We start from the raw sequence: 21088 nt of genomic DNA, 5'->3' as shown, positions 1-21088 counted from the left end.
GTGTGTGTGGCCAGCTCAGCCCACCAGGGGGCGGAGCTGGCTGGCATGTGGCGCTGGGGGATTGAACCGTGGTCCCTCTGATTTGCTTAGCTTGTTCTAAGTAGGTGCTTTAGACCACTGAGCCATCTCACCAGCCCCGAGAACATTTTTATTACCCTAAAAGATACTACATTCTCATCAGTTTCCATTCACCATTTGTCCCCAGTCTTTGCTGTACTAGGTAGCCACTAAACTACTTTTTGTCTCTAGATTTGCTGCTTTTGCTTATTTTGTATAAATAGAATAATACAAAGTTAGGATATGGCACATGCCTAGCTGTGCAGAGTTGGGATTAATCCCTAGAACGATAAAAAAAAAAAGTCATATTGTATATGGCTCTTTGAGACTGACTTCTTTAACTTTCCACATTGCAGCATAAATTAGTACTTCATCTTTTATTGTTGAGTAACAGGTTAATGTGTGGACATACCACATTTTATTTATTCATTTATCAGTTGAATGACATTTATGCTCTTTCTACTTTTTGTCTGTCTTCAATAGTGCTGTAAGAAACATTCAGATACAAGGTACCCTGTTCTTTCCCCAAGAGGAAGGATATATTGTGTGGATAAATTTGTAGGCCCTTTTTATGGTATACTGGCCAGACTTTGTGCCTTGTTCCCAAAGTCAGAACAGGGAAGTACTCAAGGCTAAGCTTGTTCTGGCTGCCAAGTGTTTCTATCATATCTCCTTTGGGGCCTATCTGCTGGGCCTCAGCCCTTGGGAATCTCCTGAGCCTCTGCCTTTACTTAGCGTCTTTTCAGCATGCCCCTCTTCTGCTCTAGATGTTGCAGCACTCACCTAAATCACCTCCTATCCCCAGGTGCACTGTATAGTTTTCCCCACATGCCTCACAATCCTCAGAAGAATCTGTAAATATAGACCTTATTTCAAACTTTTGAGTAGAATGTAGTGACCACATTTGCCTCCAGGGTGATTTGGGTCCTCTTAATTTGTCACCAGCTGCTTTTAGCTGATCTGGCTCTCATCTGCATCTCTGGCTTCCCACTTACATCCTGCCCTCCTGCAACCTCTGCTGCTGCTGAGGCCTTGCTCTCACTCAGCCCTCCCTTGGCCTCTTTGTCCTCCTTGGAACACCTGCTTCTACTTTTTCTAGCTTTTCTGATTCTTAGTCGTGGATTGGCCAGTGGTTCTGAACATCCACACTGCCAGGTACTGTGCAGGGGTCCCTACTTGGGTGGCTCCAGCCTAGTAAAAGTGACAGAGTTTGCACAGGAATGAGAAGCTGTGATGATGCAGCTGGAAGTGAGGGTTAGCAAGATGCTATTCTGGAAGCCTTTTCTACTGCTTTTCCCTCTTATGCTCCTGCAGTGTTTCTGTAAGATTTGGGGACCCCCCTCTCCCATGCTGTAGTGTTTATGCCCCTCTTCCACTGTGTAATCCTGAGGTTAGAACTCGGGTCTTCCTAATCTTTGTATCCTCAAGGGCAGGTATAGCCTGCCATGTTTGCCTGTTGACCAAGGAAGAAAGCAAATGAATAAATGGCCTCTTGCTTTGATGTTCCTGTGAAATTGGTGACCTGCCATTTACTTGCTCACTGAGTACTTCTGATGTTTGGGTCCTTCCTCCCACTCTGGTCACCAGGTCTCCCACCTCCTGGGTGAGCCCTTCTTCACCACCAGCTTGCTGCCGTGGCACAACCTGTACTTCTGGTATGTCCGGACTGCTGTGGACCAGTACCTGGTGCCTGGGGCTGTGGTGATGCCCCAGGCTGCCTCGTTGCACGTCATGGTCGTGGAGTTCAAGGTAGGCCACCCAGAGGGCTTTGCAAAAAGCAAAAGCAGGAGGAGGGCAGGGAACCTGTTTTCTTGCAGAGATCTTGAGTACAGAAGGAACATCTTGGGCCTTGATGACTGGGCCTTTCTTTCCTGCATTAGTGTACTGCCAGGCTGAATAGAAGAAGCTTGCCATTTTAAAAAGTAATTTGAGGGCTGGTGAGATGGCTCAGTGGTCTAAAGCACCTACTTGGAACAAGCTTGGCAAAGCACAGGGACCGCGGTTCGATCCCCCAGCACCACATGCTAGCCAGCCTCGCCCCCTGGTGGGCTGAGCTGGCCACACACACACAATAAATAAATAAATGTTAAAAAAAAAAAATTAAAAAAACTTAAAAAAAATAAAGTGTACCGATAAAATTAATAAAAAAAAAAAGTAATTTGACATATGAAATGGCATTGATTGTGTTGCCATTTTGCAAAGGGGGCTTATCAGAATAATTAAAAAATGTAAATTAAGCGTTTCAGAAGACAATGCTATGTGGCTTACTGTTCTCTTTAAGAGTAGAGGCTCTGGTTGTTAAAGCATTCTGAGACAGGGTGTCAGCTCTTTTATGCAAGAAGAAATTGCAAAGCTTCATTTTCATTTTCTCATCAAAGCAGAACAATCATTTTGGGAAAGTTATTTTTTCATTGAAAGGATTTCAAAATGCTTTTAACCTGAAATGTAGAATGAATTGCATTTGATGTATCTTTTATAAAAATGCTTCTGTTGGTAGCTTAGTGGCTCCACCATTTAATTTCTGGGCATTTCTTTTGTGTTATTACCTGACAAGATTTCCCTGTGAATTGTATTCTCATCACAGAAGAGGAGCTATCAAGAAGAAAGCTTATCCCCATGTATACGTCCTAGAGCAGAGGATGGAAGGTAGATTAGCTAGAGTGTCCTTCTGGGCCTTTCCCTTTCTGTCATCCTCATACTGTGCTTATAGGCACCGACCCTTGCAGAGCTTATTTACAGATCTCCTTCCCGCAAAGTGGTGCAAGGGATGGTCTGAACAGCAAGTGCGAACCATAGCCTAGTGTTCTAGCTGATTGTCCCCACAGAGGAGAGGATGTGGTACCATGCCAGTTTGCAGATTCCTGGCTTTGTCCCATGTGTGCAGAAGCATCAAGATGTGTGTCTGGTTCGTTTCCTTTTGGCCCTCTTATTCTTGTTGCTACATTCCATGTGGTTCATGTTGGGTAGACAAGGCTGTACCTTCCTCACAGGACCTTTGGCGGATCCGCAGCCCCTGTGGGGACTGTGAAGGCTTTGATGTGCACATCATGGATGACATGATTAAGGTAGGCAGAGCCATAGCTCCAAGCACTGTCCTACTGCCCTTGCCATATGGCCAGTGGCTTGGGCAATGGAGAGCTATTGCAGAGATCTTTACTGATTGGGGTGGTGAGGTTATTTTGCTGGTTTGCATGAGCTGGTTCTCTTCTGATGAGAACTGTTATGTATACCTGGCCTCTTCTAGACCCTGTGCTATAACACTTGAATTGCCCCATGCAATAACCCCTGAATTGGAATCTCGGTTAGCCTCAGATCTGTGAGCCACCACACCATTGGTACTCCTCCTGTCAGTGCCAGTAGCTCATTTTCTGTTGGGACAACCATGTGATAGGAGGCCCTTGCAGGCTTATATATGTAATAGATGTTAGCAGTTACCTGCATATTTGACAGCAGTGGCTGAGCACCAGTCTGCGCCTCAGAACCCAGTGCATCCTTGACAGCAGCAGTGGTGTGTGGCTTTTGGAATGAAGTGAAGAGTGCTCCAACCTGTCTGTGTGAGGAATGTGAGAACAGGGCAAAGGGGCATGGGCCCATTTTTATGGTTAAGAAAATTCTCATATACCCAGAGAAAGGGGGTAGGACGATGGACACTACAGTGTTAACAGTGCATTTAGGAAGTGGTGACCTTTTCTTCTGTTTTGCTTATTGTTCAGTTTACATTTTTCTTGGCGAACATGGATTGTTGTGCAAACTCCCCCAAGCCCCAGAAGGGCAACCACCCCTACCCCTACCCTCCCAGGTCTGGGGATTGAACCCAGGGCCTTTGCACTGAACTACATTGCCAACCTTTTTAATTTTTTTATTTTGAGACAGAGCTTCCTTAATCTTCCCAGGCTGAGTTCAAACTTGGAATCCTCGTGCCTTAACCTCCCTCCTAGAGTGCTGGGATTTACAGCTGTGCATTGCCTTGCTCAGCTAAACATTTTTTTAGGTAAATAAATTCCATGGATATTTCCCATTTGTAGCTCACCTCCACAGCAGACCACTGACTGTGCATGTGTCTAAATATGTGTTGAGATGTCACATGCACAAGCTCTGGATGCTTGTGCCACCCTGGAAACTCTTTAGGCTCTTTGCAGCCTTCCCACCCTTTGAGATGTCTCCTATCTTCTTCTACATAGAGCCCAAGGAAACATGCGGATCCTAAATCTGGCTGTGTCCCTCTACACAATCACTATGGGCTGTGCCTACCTCCCATACCTGCTTGCCTTTTGTCTACACCCCACCTCAACCCTTCCCTGCTTGCTCCTCTTTGACCCTCAGGACCCAGCCTGGAGTCACCTCTTCCAAGCCACTTCCCTCTTCCTCCCCTCCCGCCTTCCCCATTTTTACCTGTACTCCTGTGTTTTCCAAGGTCCTGATCTGACTTGTTTATGTGGCCACCTCCCTAGGCCCTGAGCTTTCTGTTAGATTACTCACAGCTGTAGTGTCCAGTGTCAGTGAGTGGGTGAGTATCCAAGTGCCAGGTGTTTTCACCACTGGGGATGTTTGATCCTCAGAGTAACTCAAGAGTAGGCATTGTCCCCCTTATTTAAAAAGGAAAAAGTGAATCTTAGAGAAGTAGGGACTTGATGTAGGGCAGGGAAGAGAGAAGCCCTGAATCTGAATCATTCTGGGAGAACATACTGTCCCTCATGACTGCACTTCTCCTGGAGGACTCTGGCCATGGAGGTGAGGGTGCCTGTGGCACGAATTGTGTAAAGCCGCTTTGCCTTGGCTGCCAGCTCATCTCTGCAGATCATAAGCTCCTTCTTCTCTTAGAGCGCCCTGGATTTCCAGGAGAGCAAGGAAGCGGAGCCACACCCTCTATGGGAGTACCCATGCAGCAGCCTCTCTGAGCCCCAGCAGATCCTGAACTTTGACTTTAGGCATCTGGTCCCCCAAGAGCCTTTGCGTGCTGAGGGCACCATGGAGCTGAGGAGGTAAGTGGAGGTTCTAAGAGGGTGTAAGGGCAAAGGAAGTGAGCAGCTGCTATTGCCTGTGTGGCCAAGCACAGCTGGCTTGGGAGACACTGACACTAGCTTATAACGAGTCTTGTCTCATCTTTACTTGGCCTTATATCTGTGGCAGTAGCATAGCCATAGGACCTGTGTGGGGCGGGTGGAGTGGGCCTTGCTTGTCCTACCATCTGAGGCTTTCTTATTGGATCTAAGATGCTGGGAATTGTGAACTTTGTTACTATGGTTACCATTAGAACAGTTTCCTGCACTCTCCTGGGAATTAAAGGAGGTTAGGAGTGATGAGGGCTGCAAGGTATGAGTGGCCCCACCTTGCTCCCGCTCCCTTCACAGAGAGTAGTGCCCCCTTTTTCTGACTAGCAGAGGCTGTGAGCCAAGAACTTCTGGGGTTTCATGGCCCAGGGGACTGGTAGAGCAGGCAGGGCAGATACCATTGCCTTCCTGAGCTACTGTCCAGCATGTCTAGAAGTGGTCTGACAGCCTTCAGTGCCAAGGGCTACCCTCTTCAACCTTCAGTCTCAGGGAGGGGAGCTTGGCTGTGCAGCTGAGCAATTCTACCCTGCAGTTCCTAGGTAATGGTCAGGCTGTAAGGAGCCATAGGGATTCTGAGCTGTGCCTCCCCTCACTCAGGCTTTTTTGTGTGGCCATTAGGTGGGTTAGGAACTCCCCATGGGTGAGAGTGGTGAAGACCAGAGCTTTAAGGAAAGTGGGGGGAAATTCCAGTTGTGTCCATCTCACCCTGACTGTCCATTTGGCCCAACCTACTCTCCCAGGCCAGGGAGGAGCCATGGAGCTGTCCTATGGATGGAATACCACCTGACACCAGACAGCACAGTCAGCACCGGCCTCCTGGAGCCTGCAGAGGACAAGGTAGTGCTGTGTGTACCAGGTCCAAAATGTGTGCCAACCCGAGTTGACACTGTCCTGTCCTCTGTGTATTCCTGTCCTGTGTGTTTTAGGCCAGGTACTAACTGTTGTGTCCCTGGGTCATCTGGCCCCTAAGCAGCTTTTTTCCACTGAAAGCTTCTTGGGCTGAAGGCTATGGGAAGGTGGCCCAGGTGCCGGGAACCTTCACTGTCTTCTTGCTGCTTCTACAGGGGTACTGTTGCTGGAACCCCCACTGCAAGCAGGCTGTGTACTTCTTCAGCCCCGCACTGGATCCCAAAATGCCACTGGGCAATCCTCAGGCAGTAAACTATGCTGTGGAGTTCAATCCCCGTACAGGAGATGTCACCATGGAGTTCAGGCTCACAGATACTCTGAACTGATCCTCCCTTGTTAAGAAAATAAAGTATTGAGAGCTGGTGACTCTGACTGAGTTGTGGCTTTTGTGGAAGGAAGGCTGAAAGTACCCATCTTCTTCCAGCGACCTGTTTGGCCTCAGCACAGAGGATGCCTTCTGTTTTTGCATCTTTGGCTCCCAGCTCCAGGTGTGGCAGGCAGTGTGGGCTGGTGACTGATTTGGAGCTGTGGAAGGACCAGGGAGACTCCTATTTCTGGTCTGAAGCTAAGAAAGCTCTAGGGCATTGATGTCTTCTGCCCTACCTGGAAGGGAACAAAGGCACAGTGCTCTCAAGGTGGGTGGGTAGGTGGCACTGTCTGCCTCCTGGGATCTTTTAGGTCCCTGTCTGCCTAGCTCTACTGTAAGCATCTGGTAGGGGATGGAGACACTGAAATCATGACTAGATCCTGGGGCTTGCAGTCTCTGATGGGACTGAGGGGTGAGAGGAGTAGGTTGTGGCCCTTTCTCCTGCGCCACTCATAAATATCTAGGCATCTGGCCTCTGCAAAGTCTTGAGACCTGGATTTCAGGCAAGCAATTCCCCAGGGGCCGCCCTGGGAAGCCAGACAACAGGAAATAGAGCCTGGTGTGGCCCTTCCCCCCCTGGCACTGTATATCCATCCAGAGTTCCTTGCTACCCTCTCAGAAGTCTTGGGCAGATGGGGTATGGTATGGACCACTGCTGCTTTAGGGATAGCCAGATGTCCTAGGAGCCCAAGGTCTTGTATATCTTACACACTCAAGATACACTTTGCGCTCTTCCTGTAAGCGGCCTTAGGTGACCTGTGAAAATGGTCCGCTACTCTCTTGACCCAGAAAACCCCACAAAATCATGCAAATCAAGAGGCTCAAATCTTCGCGTTCACTTTAAGAACACGCGTGAAACTGCCCAGGCCATCAAGGGTATGCATATCCGAAAGGCCACCAAGTATCTCAAGGATGTCACATTAAAGAAGCAATGTGTACCATTCCGGCGTTACAATGGTGGAGTTGGTAGGTGTGCCCAGGCCAAACAGTGGGGCTGGACACAGGGTCGGTGGCCCAAAAAGAGTGCTGAATTTTTGCTGCACATGCTTAAAAATGCAGAGAGTAATGCTGAACTTAAGGGTTTAGATGTAGATTCTCTGGTTATTGAACATATCCAGGTGAACAAAGCACCCAAGATGCGCCGCCGTACTTATAGAGCTCATGGCCGGATTAATCCATATATGAGCTCCCCCTGCCATATTGAGATGATCCTTACTGAAAAGGAACAAATTGTTCCCAAACCAGAAGAGGAAGTTGCACAGAAGAAAAAGATATCCCAGAAGAAACTGAAGAAACAAAAACTTATGGCACGGGAATAAATTAAGCATAAAATAAATGCAAATAAAATTAAAAAAAAAAAAAAAAAGATACACTTTGCTGTTGGCCTCCCCATTTCTGAGGAAGTGAGAGATGCCTAGTAAGAAAAGCCAGGTGGCCTGGCCCCTGGCCCCATTTCAGGGAAGATTTGAGTTGTATGCCTCAAGCCACACCCATAGTCTGTAGTCATCAGGGCCCACCCCAGCTTATCCCTCAAATAAGTAGAGAAAGTCAGCCTTGAGCCTCACAGTTTTATTTCCTTCTTTCCCCATCCTTCCTTTCAGCACCATAAAGGAAAAAAATCACCTCTCTTTTCAAAATATTTTATCAGTTGTAAAGATTGTTTTTTTTCTAGGGAGGAATTGTCTGGAGATGATAACATTTTTACCAAAACCTTAGGTGTCTTACCATATAAAACCCCTAATGTCCCATGAGGATACAATACAGAAATTAAAAAAGTGTTTTTCTTTTTTTAAAACAGTATTTCTAAATCTCAGCAAGTTAATACAATAGTTAAAAAGCATCAAGGTTAATATACTTAAAACTCAAGGTGGTTTTGGATAAATGAAAATGAATGTTTCCTTCCTAAGCCAACCTACTTGCCTTGTGGCTTCCCTTGCAGTGGGCCTGGGCAGGCAAGAGCCTTGGTTTGGATTTGGATGATCCCTTTTACTGCCCCCTCCCAGAATCTGAGATCCTGGCAGTTTGTTTTTTTTTTTTTTTTTTTTTTTTTTCTTTTCTTTGTTTTTTAAAAATCAAAATGGAAAAGCCTTGCTAGACAAAGCCCTGAAGTCCACAGGCACACCATGATGAAAACTGTGGTAGTTGCAGCCTCAGCTCTAAGGGAGGTATGAGGGAAGCTAGGAAGGCAGGCCATCCCCCTGGACACCAGGACCTGACTAGGCAGAGGTGATGACAGTGTGACTGAGGCACAGGGCGGTATGACCTGCCTAAGGCCGCCCTGGGTGTTGCGAGGATGAGAAGCATGTGGCCCTGACTTCACATGTGCTGCCTCACCCTCAGGGTCAGAAGCTGCTGGAGTGGTGCAGGGACCCTGGCCTTGGCCTCAGCTGCCTGCTCTGTGTGTACAGCAGCTTAGGTCTGGGAGGTGGGGGTTGGACCTGCCTAAGTGATCCCTGTGTGGGAACAGAGTCCTGGCTGCTCCCAGCAGTGGGGGACCCTCCACAAATCCTTGCCCAAGTCTGGACAAGGGAGGGCCACACAGAGAGTCCAGGCAGGCTGTGGTTGCACAGTGGCAGGGTGGCTTCTGTGTGCCTGCATGCTAGTACCACTCCCTGCCCTAGGCACGAAGTGGCATTGACCTGGCCATCCCAGCCAGGTGCAGGACCATCCCACAGGTGCCAGACAGGCTGTGTTCTGCACCTTGGCTTCTTGTTTCTTCATCCAGGGTACCCCTAGACATGGCATTGGCTGGAGTAGCTGTTGAGGATGGCCTGGGAGGCCAGAGCCACAGCCCCACCCAGGGGCAGACAGGCAATTCCTGAGCTCAGCTGGCACATGGATGGCAGAAGTCCCTGGGGAAGGATTGGTCCCGAACCAGAGGTGTCTGAAGGGTAGCAAGGGGCTTGGCAGAAGGAAGAAGATGCATTGGCTAGGATGGAAGAGAAGCTACAAATCTGTCATTTTCAAAATGAAGACCCTGCCCCCCACCCTTTTATGCTGTGAGTCCCCTTCTTGTAAAAAAGTGATACCATCTTCTTGGATTTCTGGTTATGGCTCCATGGCCTGGATTCAAGTCTCCTAGAGGAACCACCCGGGTGGGCAGAGCCAGCTGGCCCCTAGTATGTCCGGGCAGGGGAAGGGACCCTGTCTTGGGAGGAACAAAGTTCTACCTAGTGACTTGCAGACCCTTTAAAGTGAAGGGTGATTTTGTTTTAACTTTTTCTGTTTTCTTTTTTAAGATGTAATTGCCCTTGAATGCAAGACTCTGGGAAGAGCCCTGGGCTGGCTGATAATAACAGCCCTCCTGTCCCCATGGTACCCCTTCTAGGCTGGAGATGGATGGCTGGCAGCCAAGCCCAGGAAGTGCTTCTTTGGCTGGTTCTGATTGTGTTTGGAGTCTGGCCTTGGGTGAGGCCTGAGCAAGGGGTCTGGGTAGCGACACTGTGGCACGTGGCATGCGAGCAGCGTGCATGCGAGGGTGCAGGCATGCGAGACGACATTGGCAGCAGACAAAATAACCCTGGACGAAGCTTGAGAAGAGATACGAAGAGCACATAAACTGGGTCCTCATACTAATCCTTGGGTTACAAACTAGGTTGTGCTGTAGATCTGTAGAAAATCACGTTTGGAAAGAATGGCACTGGTTAGGCAGCCAGGGGCTCCTAGGCTGGCCTGAGTCTCTGTCTTCGGAGACACCCGAGAGTCAAAGAGCAGCACTGCTTCCAGGCTCCCTGGGACTGACCGTGGCTCCCACCTTGTCCCCTGTCCTCCCCCAGCACTGGGCGCTGGATGGAGGAGGCATGGCCCAAGGATGGGCTGCAGCTCAAAGGGCAGGCACAGGCCTGCGCTCTGGATGCCGATGATTTGGCTGGACTATGCCTCCTCTTCCCCTGCAGACACCAGCAGCCGCATGGCCACAGGGAGATGGTCGGTCAGGCCGGACAGCTGGGTGATAAAACTGAATTCTTCCACCTCCTGGGTTGTAGGGGCAGGGAGAAGTGCTCTGATTAGACCCAAGTGTATCCTGCAAAGGAGGGGGCTAGGGGCAAAGGATGGCAGCCTCGGGGGTCCTAGACATAGGGCCTCTGGGCTGGGGTTGTGCACAGAGATGGGACCTGAAGATTCCAGGGCCGAAAGGCCTGAAGGAGTAATGACTCATTTTTAAGGGTGTTTTCTGGGGTGGGGTCCAGAGGGAACCTCGGTACTACCAAGGACTACAGGGCAGACTCACGGCCTTCCAGTCGGGGCACAGCCCCTCCTCAGCATGCAGCATGTAATCAATACGTCGGCCGTTGCCTTTCAGCAGGTCCTTTCGCCCCTTCTGGCCACCTCCTGGGCTCTTACTGGTGGGGAAAGCCAGGTACTCCCGCCGGCCTTCCTCACTTTCCAGGACCCTGTTCAGACAGGCAGCAAGGTGAAACCCCTACCCCTATCCCTACAGCCCCAACCAAGCAGGTCCTGTGTGAGGAGCCCTGGTCTCTGCCCCAACTGAGAGTGGATCAGACCGAACCTTGGGATATCTGCCTCTGTGGCTCACAGAGGGCTCATGGTGGAGGGAAGGTAATCCAGAGCCTGTGAATAGGGGGCTGAGTGGGGCCCGCCAGGTCTCTGTCTGACTCATGTCACTTCAGGCTAGCCAGCCCTCACTTTCCCATTTTAAACGTGGACACTGGTTCAGACCACCCCTGCTCTCCAGAAGGGACTCCTGCTCTGAGCCAGAAGGGGCCTGTTTGGGAGACTTGGCCTTTGCATGGAGCCCCAGGGATCTGCCTCCTGGAAGCCCCAGCTCTTACCCTGTGACTATCTCAGATCAGCAGGGGACTGAGGGAGCCAGATGGAACCCAAGCCACATGGGAGGACTCTACATGGGTATGTCCCTAAGTGATGATGTGGCCCAGCTCATGTCGCCAAACCTCCAAGCTTCCATTTTCTTCTCTGAAACAAAAATGGTCCCTGTGGGTCCCAAGCTGTTTGGGGGAAGGGCTGATGTCTCAGATTGAGGAAACTCATTGGTGAGACAGTGCCATTCTTAGCTCTATAGGGAGGACCAGGTGGCTTAGATCCCTCAAGTTCCCCTTTGAGAGGGTACTCTGGGGTAGGAAACACTGCCTAGGGTACCAGGTAGTCAAGGCCTGGACAGACTACTAAGAAGGTGCCTGAAGAGGCTAGGCTGGCAAACATGGGTTTCTGCAAGGTTTTTATCAGCCTTCTGATAAATATACTAATGACACTCAGAATGTTGTTACAGCTCAGAGACATAATCCATTACTGTCCTTTGCCTTTAGTAGTTAATTCCAGCATCAATGATCTGAGAGTTACTGATAGTCATTTTTTAATCATCATCTTATAAAAAGATAATTTTCTCAGCATAGGATGATGTTTCAAATTTAGCCTATAATCTAATTAATTGGCTCAAATTAGCTGCAAGGAGCCATCCATGAGGTTCTGTGTAGTCTCGGGCTGTGAATTATAAATTGGCTCTGCTCTTGGCCTTTCCAGTGTATCCTTTATGGGGATTTTTCTGTTTTTTGAGACAGGGTTTCACTTTGTAGTTCAGGCCAGCTTTGATATGACTGCATAGCCCAGACTAACTGGCTTTGCACTGGTAGTGATTTTTTTGTCTCAGCTTCCCAAGTGCAGCATCACCCCCAAGGTGTCATTTATGGAAGCCCCTGGGTTCAGGAATGAAGCTTGGCCAAGATAGAACTGTCTCTACCTTGAGATTGATCAGCATGTGTTCTCACCACTCATATTTTATTTCCCTAATTGGTGCCACAAGCTGCCAGCTCCCTTCTACAGATTTGTTACCCAGTGACTGCTACAGAGGTCACGTGTGGGCTTGGCCGTGGAAAGTTGTGATTCCCTTTACCCTACCAGCAGGGCTCCACATGGCCCAGACTAGCTGTTGGATCAGGATGCATCCCCTTGAAACCCTTTGTGGCTCACACTTCTTGACAAGGCCAGCACCAGGACTTCTGGGTATGAAGGTTACAACAGCCTCTGCCTGTGTGAGGCCCCGAAGGTGTCAGAGGGAGAGGACGAGCAGCTCCCACTGCAGGGAAGCCCTCACTGGCCTGTGCTAGCTGGCTCGTGTTCCTTCCCAACCCTCATCTCCATCATGAGAGTCAGGTTGTCGCTGCCTCATCCAGACTTGGGAGCTGGTGTGAGTGGGGTCCCCACACAGGCACTTACTTTTGCAGATTGTCAGGGGTGCACACATCCTCATCGTAGAGACCACTGGTGTCCAACAGGGTACCTAAGGACAAGGGCAAGAGTGATCACTGCAGGCAGGACACAGCCAGAAAGTGGCCTCCATGGGTGGGAGGTCAGAACTCACTGGGGCCTCCACGGGCTTGGGGCAGGTCCTGGTGGTCCCTTCTTGGGAAGCCTGTTGTGACCCCAGTCTCCCACCAGCCCCTCCTGAACTCAGCTCACCAATGGCCCACGGCTTCTCCTCCCCAGGCCCCAGGCGGCAGGGGTCCTTGTATCGTGTAAACAGGGAATGCTGCTGCTCCAGCTTGTCATCTGTGGGGAGAAGGAGATGCTGTGGGTTGTCACTGACCCTTACATAACTGGCTTTGGGTGAGTTCTTTGTTTCCACATGTGGTCCTTTGTGATTTGTTTCTGTGTCCTTGAAAAATACACCCTCTCACACACCCCTTTACCTTCCCTCTAAGGACAGTAGTCACTGTCCTTGGGTTTCAGATGACAGTGACCTCAAGGTTCCAAGCACTGTGACAAACATGGGAGGCTGGCAGTGCTGCCCAAGCAAGATCCCTGCAGCAGGGACGTCCCACAAGGCTGGGAGAGGAGGGTGTCCTCCCCAGGGTTCCCACTTCTGCAAACTCATTGAGCAAGAAGGGCCCTTCTGTGGCCACACAGGGAAGAGCACTGAGGCCCAACCAGGTGTGATTCCTTCCTGTAAGTGCTGGGTCCCTACCTGACTTGGGGGTTCCAGTGGCATCAGGCACGTGACTGTGACAGGGCACCCAAGCCAAGGAGGCTTAGAATGAGCCAACCCCCCAGGAGAGTCTTACAAAATTAGTATTACAAACTTTATATATATATATATATATATATATATATATATATATATATATAATTACTGGAGTTTGAACCCAGAACTTTCACATGAGCTACATCCCCAGTTTGGTTGTTTAAATCTTGAAATGGGTTCTCTAAGTCACAAAATTGTCCTTGTTAGGATTGAAATCTCAAACTCCTTGCCTCTACTGCCCAGAATGCTGAGATTACAGGTGTGGATTACCATACCTGGCAATAATGATGAATTTTTAATGTCATTAGAGCCCATGTCCTGCCTAAAAGTTAAGGCATGAGTCCCAAGGGCTCACATTCCCATTCAATCACTTACTGACTGTGTGACCTTGAGTCCCAGCTTCCTCAGTGCCTGCCTCATAGTGTTGTTAAAAGAGATGTAAGTGGAACAGCAGTCAGAACCCTGCCAGGTGCAGTGTAAGCACTAAATTCCCTCCTTTGTCTAAGTTTCTGAAGCCTCAACCTCCCTCGCCAAAGGTTCATTTTTAGGGCATCGCTTTCCAGCAAGGGGCAGCTGAGTTTTTCGAGGTAGAACATGGGGTTCTCTGCTCTAGGGCTCCTGAGGGGGCTGAGGGTGAGGAGAAGTGGAATATTCTTGCTAAACTTCCCACACACGCGTTTATGAGGAGCAGGAAATCCTTCCAGCTGCCTAACCCAAGTCGTTTTGACTGGAGCCCACACAGCTTGCAGAACCCAGACCCGAGGGGCGGAGCTCGGCCTCACCAGAGGAGCAATTGTCAAAGTTCAGGTCTCCACAGATGACGTCAAACACCACCAGTTCCTCGGGGTTGGCTGCGCTGGACGAGGAGGTAGATTTTCGAAAATCAGCCAGCCAGTCCTGAAGCAGGTCTAGCTGCTCACAGCGGATGGCGCTGTCCTCTGCAGGGCAGAAACTTCACATTGAAGCCTGTGCTAGGCCCCTGGCACCTTCACACCCTCTGTAAGCTGCAGGAAGCAGTGACCTACCTGGTGGAGCGTGCAGGTGTGTGCAGGCGATGTACCCAACGATTCTTTGGTCCTGAGGTGTGTTTCCAACCTGCACCTAGGGGTGAAGCTGGGTGTCAGTGTCGCCATCTACTGGTCAACACTGGGACACCAGACACGCATGTCCTGCTTTCCCCCTCAGTACGCCCCTCAGAACGCTTGCTCTGAGCTGGGTTCTTGGTGGACTCGGCCCGGATGAGGACAGAATATGTCCTGCTCCCCCAGGTTACAGCCTGCTGGGGAGGACAGGTCAGATGATTCACAATGATGCACAGCTGCAGTGCAGGGCGGGTGGAGGAAGTGCAGACCCCACAGCCAGTTCCTCCCAAGCCATCATCTCTTGATGACCAGAGCACCTGCCTGCATGACCCTCAGTTCCTTGTCCATTCACATCTCGTGGCTCTTTCCCTCCTCAGCCACCCAAGACCAGATCTGGCCTCATGTTCCCTGTATGTGAACCTGACCTCAGAGCTTGCCCCTCCCTTCACTGTGGGGGTCTTACACTGCCACCCTCCCACTGTCCCCAACCCCTGCCCCTCTGGCTGTGTGCTAAGTCACTTCATCTGCTTTATGAAGTGTGTGGTCCTTCCATGGTCCTGCAGGTGAAGTGCATGGTCTCTCAGTTTGGAGCGGGAGTGCTGAGCTGTGTCCTGTGTCTCTGGACTTCTGTGTCATGCTAAGCCCAGTTCTCCCTCCCTCATCATGCCCTAACACCTGCTTGCCCTGGAATTCTGTCCTCAGCTCCTTTACCAAGGACAGAGCTGCATGGGGGAGGAGGGCTAGGGAAGGGGGTAACTGTACTCGCCCCCACCCAACTTGGTGATCCTGGCAGGCTGTCGTCAGATGTAGGCTTAACAAAAATGGGTATCTCATTTGTATGTTACAAAGATGACTCAAAGCATCCCCACCCAAGGTTAACCCCTAGCTCAAGTTTGGGACCTTATCAGTGCTCCAGGTGTGCGTGTGTGAAGGGTGACCACAGAGCAAGGCCCTCCATACCACCATCTGGCTGCCTGAGGGCTCTCCCAGGCCCTCTGATCACAGTACAGTCACGAGAGGCTACTTGAGAAGTCCTTCACCGGGCTGCTCCTCAGCGACACCATGGGAACCTGTCCTCAAAGGCCACTCTTAGCTCCTCATTCACGATGAGCCTGAGCTACCCTCCCCAAACTTTGCTACTGCATTCTAGACTGGATTTCCTGGTATGCTGAGACCTCATCCAGAGACTCTGGGGAGGTGGGCTGTTGGGCCTAACTGCCCTTTCAGTCTTTAGCTGAGGGCCCATAGTAACCATGTTGCAGGCCCCAGAGCTCGAGGGTCGTCCATGTGTCCTGTTCCTGAAGCTGGATAGTCAGCGTTCTCCATCTGGATGCAGCTCTGGCTTTCTAGAGCTGCTCCCTTTCCCAGCCTGGATGCCCATCTCTCCTTCTCTGGCACCTGTGGGATGAATGTCTGAGAATTTGATATCAGGCTCTGTGGTCTGAATTTGGGGCTTTTTCTGAACTGATATGTTCACCATTCACTTCTCCATATCCCAGATCCAAACCTGCCCCTGGAAGGGCTCTGAAGCCATCTGTCATTGATCTGCCTATCACAGAAGTGCAGTGCTCAGAAAGGGAACAGGATGGCAATATAGCCCCAGGGTTCACCTCAGTGGAAGCACTTTGGCTTATTGCTTTCTCACATCAACCTTGAGGACAGCACTAAAAACCTTCCATTTATATGGACAAGTACACTGAGGCCCAGAGAAGTGTAGTCATGAGTGTCAAGGCTCAGATGGGTAAGGCGGGGGCGCACTAGATCTGTCGGCTACTGCACCTGTTCTGAGCTGCCAGTGTCTCTGCTGGCTTCTCTCCAGCCACCTTTTTTATTTTTATTTTTTAAAATGTATTTGGTTGTTACAGGGTCTCACTACACAGCTCAGACTTGTGATTCTCCTGCTTTCAGCCTCCCCAACGCTGGGATTACAGGCTTGGTGCCACCATGTCTGGACTCTGGCTGGCTCAGCCCACCCTGTAGGTGGGGCTGGCATGGCATGTGGTGCCAGGAATTGAACCACCGTCCCTGAGCTTGCCTAAGCAGGCACTCACCAGCCCCTCCAGCCACCCATTTGTTGATCTTAATGTCAACCTGTCCTTTGCTCAGCACTAACATCATCACCTGCCTTGTGCTGAGTCCTGGCCAGGGATAGGGGACATGTGCAAGAAAGGCATTGGCCAAGCCCTGCTGCTGAGGAGAAGGCCAGAGGGGAGGTGCTGCCTCTCACACATCCCTGGATCTCACCAGGACCTTTTTTTTTTTTTTTCTGTCGGGACTCACTGATTCCTGACTTGTATCCTTAGGAGCCACAGAATCATGTTTTTCTCACAAAAATAAACCACCTCAAGGGCTGTGCCTTTTAGTTCTGGTAGGCAAAGACTTAATATTAAAGGTCCAGAAAATGCTGTTGTATGAAGGCAGAAAGGACTCCAGTCCCTTCTTTCACAAGGAGTCTGCTCCCCAAAGGATCTAAAGTAGCACAGAGCACACCATCAAGGCAGGGCGAAATGAGGGAGGTGAAAAACGTTCGCTGGTGGCACCCTGGCTGCTAACCCCACCCCTCCTAGCTGGGACTGACTCCCTGAAGCCCCCGAGCCCTCTTCCATGGGAGAGGGTCAGCAGACGGGGACTGGGGCCTTCTGTGTGCTCCCAGGTCATTGCTCCGCTCTCAAGGGCAGTATCTGACGGGACATCCAGAGTGCAAGGTAGCTGGGCAACAGGCTGAGAATCCCACAGAGGTAAGCCAGTCATGCTGGGTAGGACCAAGACCAGCAGAGCATGGAGTGTGGCACAGCAGGGGCAGAGCTCAGCTGCAGTGAGGGACAGGTGGGAGACGACTTCCCCGAGTCAGTGGGGGTGAACCTAGGTGAGAAGGCAGGGCAGGCTAGAAGGGGCGGGCAGCCATAAGCACAGCTGGGCCAACATGGCGATGGAGCCTGAGCCAAGGCAGTGGAGTTGGCCACAGGGCAGAGGCAGGGGTACCGAAAGTGAAATTGAGTCACCCAGGACAGGTAGGGTGGGCATGAGGAGCAGCCAAGGTGGCCTCTTTGGGCTTCAGGATGAGAATTCCTAGGGAAGATTCTGGGCTTAGTTTGGGGGTAAATGGGATGTGTCCAGGGGGCAGCCAGATGCAGGAATGAGGCTATAGGGAGAGATCTGGGCTGGGACAAAGCTGAGGTCATCAGCAATAGCAGATAGGGAGGCACTGGGGCCACACTGCGTGGGAAGGAGCAGTGGTGATGGTCACTGGGAAATGGAAAGCGCTGGCTAAGTGGGGTTGTCCCAACCCCTAGGTGTATCTGCCTGCAGCTGTGTGAAATGTGGCAGGCACTACCACATCTGCTGAGGTGTTGAGAGAGACTGCAAACTAGGATTTCTGTGAAATATTTTTTTTAAACATTGGCCAATTCAAGAAATAATTTTTAGTGGCATGGACCAAATTAAACATATTCTCAGACAAATTTGAGGCCCAGGTGGTAAAGGGAAACAAGAAGAACATTAAGGACAGAGCTGCAGAGGAGGGGCTGTTCCAGCAAGACTTGCTCACCTTGGTGGGCACAGTGATCAGGTGCCAGGAGGAAGGAGGTAAAGGGACGAGTGGATTGGGCTGCACCAAAGTGGATATGGGGGTGGTCTCTGGTTTCAGAGCCATCAGAGATGGTAGGGGTGGGGAATGCAGGTACTCACACCCTGAGCCTCACAATATATCCCCCTTTTCCTCACTCTGCCTGCTGAGACAAAAATATATGCCCAGAACAGAACCATATGAGCCATATGCCAGAACAGGAAGGTTGACTGTATTTGTCAGCGAAGTTAATGCAATTTCAGCATCTCTGGTTGTGAACAACAAGGTGTGTGACTTAACACTTGAGACACTGAATACCTGGGAGTTGGGAGCTGGAACCCTTGTGTTACTGCCTGTCTCCAGGAGGCTCTGTGGATGCAACCTGGCACCAGCTCACATAGCAACATTTTTCTGGACAGACTGAGTGTGGTGGCTTTGAGATGGGAACTGAGAAGCCAGGAAACCTGCCCTGGCCTCTGGGTCGTTCCTCCCCCCACCGCCCAGTGTCTGCTTGGTCACATCTCTCTCCTTAAAGGGAGAGAACCCACACCCACAGCAGTCACTGCCTCTGGGGCACAAAGCCCTGTTCTGTATCAGCTGGCCAAAGGTTGCTCCAGAAAACTCAAAGAACTGAGAGTAGTTTTTGGATAGAAAACAGAAAGTTGATGCTCTGAGCATCTCCAGCTCAGTGGATGATAATGTGTAATGACCAAATTACCATGGTCTAAAAACTCCTCCAATTGCATCCAAATTAGCAGAAATAATTATGATTCACTTTAATTAGTGACTGTGGAAGCAAAGCCCTGGGCTGGTAGGCAGAGAGCCTGGCATAGCAGCTGCTGACAATCAGGAGGGAGGGCTGTCCGGGCCAGTGAGCTGGTGGCCTCAGCAAGCTGGGTGTGGCCATGGCCCTGGGGACCTGAGAGTCCTGCCTGCCTGTACTCTTGCTTTGCACCGGTCTCTGCCTCTTCTTCTTCGTCCTGTCACTGCTGGTGTCACTAGGACCATTGTCACTACATGCTACAGGAGCTGAGCCCCCTCCCAGGGTTGCTGTGTGGTTCTCAGCCACCCAGTCCCCATTTTACAGACTGGAAAATGGCAGCTCAGAGATCTGAAGAACTGGTCCCAAGCTCTGTGAGGTCTGTGTGGACCTGGGGCATTGGTTCTTGCCTCGGTGTTTGTATGTCCCTTGTGCCTGAGCTAGGAGCCTCTGGTGCAGTTCCATGAAAGCCCTTGTCTGCCTCCCACCTCAACCTCCCAGGATGAGGAAGACTCGCCAGCTGTGACCCACTTTCCCATGTGGCCCTCAGGTTGGGCCAAGGCCTCCTACCTTGAGAAACAGCGCTCCCTTAGAGGCCAGGGCATCACCGCCGCGACCGTTGGGGTAACAGTGATAGGCCACATCCATGATGGGGTAGCGGCTGGCAAAGAAGAGGCCACTGTTGAGACACTTGAAACTGCAGCAGCCATGGCAGCCATAGACCCCCACGTCGTACAGGATGTACTCGAAGTAGCCATGAAGCTGCTCTTTCAATTTGGCAGCTGCCCGCTTATCAAACACCTCCTGCAGGCACAGGAAGTCCAGGTTGGCAGGGAAGAAGGCTGAGACCTCATGGTCAAAGGCCTCATCAGGGTGCCGCCTCCTGCGTGTGGCTGCCTTCTTCACCACTGAGGTCTTGTATAGGAGCTTGCTGTTGGCACCTGGGTCCCCTCCACCACTGTTGTCTGGCCCAGCTCGTGCCTTCACCAGGGACTCCCTGGAGGCTGAAGGGCTGCCCAGGCTCCCCGAATCCCCATCCTGCTGACTGTGGTTGGGTGTCTGGCCCTTTGGGCCCCCGCCAGCCCCGTTCTTGGCCTGGCTTCCAGGGGCAGGGTCTTCGGCTTCAGGTGGCTGCCCCCCCTCCTCGCCACTGATGCGGATGATGCAGGCATCCTCAAGGCTTCCACTGTCAGCCAGGTCCCCAGAGGCAGGCCCATTGGCAGCCTCATCACTGGGGCGATGCCCGCCATCACCCTTGTACTCCACAGAGGCTGTCCTCTTAATGCTCCCAGGGACAGCCCTGGCCCCACCATCACCGGCCTGCGGTGACACCAGGCTGCTGAAGCTGGCTGCACTGATAGAGGTGTTCGTGGGTGAATCAATGTAAATTTTGATTTGGGGCCGCGCAGCCCCATTGCGGATTCTCTGCCCGATCTCTTTGGCTCGTGCTTGGGTGTTGAAGACATTGTTGAGTCTGGCAAGTGAGTCAGGAAGGAGGCAGAGGTTGGCAGTGGCGAAGCAGAAGCTTTTTCCAGACCCTGTGCCCTTCCATTCACTAAGTAGGGCTGCCCCACCAGCTAGGCCCTTGTCCTCCAGCCGTGAGTAGATGTAGGGCCGGCGGGCAGACTGCAAAGGTGACCAGAAGAGGAAGCCGAGAAAGGCAAAGGGCAGCGCGGCCACAAGGAGGGCCAGGTAGATGGGTGTGAAGAGGGCGGTGCAGAGCAGCTGCAGGCAGCACGGGTCGTCTGCTCGCTGACGCTTCTCGTAGGTGGTGGGGATGAAGGAGGCTATCAGCCGGTCCACCAGCCAGTAACATGGGAAAATGAGGGCCCAGGACACAGCGTGCAGGGCGGACAGACAGCTATTAGGAAAGGGGGTTGTGTACAAAACCATCGCAGCTTACTGGGCGCCGCGGCCAGCCCTACTACATGGTGTCCGTGGCAGCCGCGGCACTTTACTGGGCAGGTGTGGGCAAATTGGGGGGCGGCTGTAGGAGGGGGTCACCTCGTGGCGAGATGTAAATCTGGGTGGTTAGTGGTGAGCGCCAGCCAGCCAGGCATGGTTCATGTCAATGGGCCATGCTGGGACACCAAGGCCTGCTGTGAACCTGCGGAGACAGAAAACAAGACGGCTTTTACTGATTTTTAGGGGAACAGGATGGAGCCAGCAGACACATGCAGGTTTTTGGGGGGCCTGGTGATGACCCCAGCATACTCCGTTTGTCTGTTTTTTGTGTTTTATTCTCTTGGAATAAATAGCATGGTGACATAACTATCCCTGACTCTTTTTTTTAAATGTAT

General features: G+C 51.2%; 2 protein-coding genes across 3 annotated transcripts in view; one reads left to right on the top strand and one right to left on the bottom strand.

Annotated features, from left to right (window-relative positions):
- The window catches only part of Prmt7 (protein arginine methyltransferase 7), a 47534-nt gene extending 41151 nt beyond the window's left edge, over positions 1–6383 (top strand). Inside the window, exons 14-18 of the mRNA XM_004625836.3 lie at positions 1645–1806; positions 3048–3122; positions 4879–5039; positions 5849–5945; positions 6173–6383. Coding sequence (XP_004625893.2) covers positions 1645–1806; positions 3048–3122; positions 4879–5039; positions 5849–5945; positions 6173–6343 — 666 coding nt within the window. The 3' untranslated portion in view covers positions 6344–6383. The remainder of the gene's footprint in view (positions 1–1644; positions 1807–3047; positions 3123–4878; positions 5040–5848; positions 5946–6172) is intronic.
- A 1697-nt stretch (positions 6384–8080) lies between these two features.
- Positions 8081–21088, bottom strand: part of Smpd3 (sphingomyelin phosphodiesterase 3) — a 95134-nt gene continuing 82126 nt past the window's right edge. For both annotated transcript variants that reach the window (XM_004625834.2, XM_023709382.1), the window contains exons 3-9: positions 19359–20895; positions 14407–14482; positions 14164–14319; positions 12820–12909; positions 12577–12640; positions 10616–10778; positions 8081–10359 (exon numbers count right to left, since the gene is read on the bottom strand). In XM_004625834.2, the coding sequence (XP_004625891.1) occupies positions 10258–10359; positions 10616–10778; positions 12577–12640; positions 12820–12909; positions 14164–14319; positions 14407–14482; positions 19359–20681 (1974 nt within the window). In that variant the 5' untranslated portion in view covers positions 20682–20895 and the 3' untranslated portion in view covers positions 8081–10257. The remainder of the gene's footprint in view (positions 10360–10615; positions 10779–12576; positions 12641–12819; positions 12910–14163; positions 14320–14406; positions 14483–19358; positions 20896–21088) is intronic.

The sequence above is a fragment of the Octodon degus genome, unplaced genomic scaffold (assembly GCF_000260255.1).
Source record: "Octodon degus isolate 3935 unplaced genomic scaffold, OctDeg1.0 scaffold00011, whole genome shotgun sequence".
NCBI classification, from domain to species: domain Eukaryota; kingdom Metazoa; phylum Chordata; class Mammalia; order Rodentia; family Octodontidae; genus Octodon; species Octodon degus.
The sequence above is the reverse complement of the archived record's forward strand: the minus strand, read 5'-3'. Positions and strand labels throughout refer to the sequence as shown.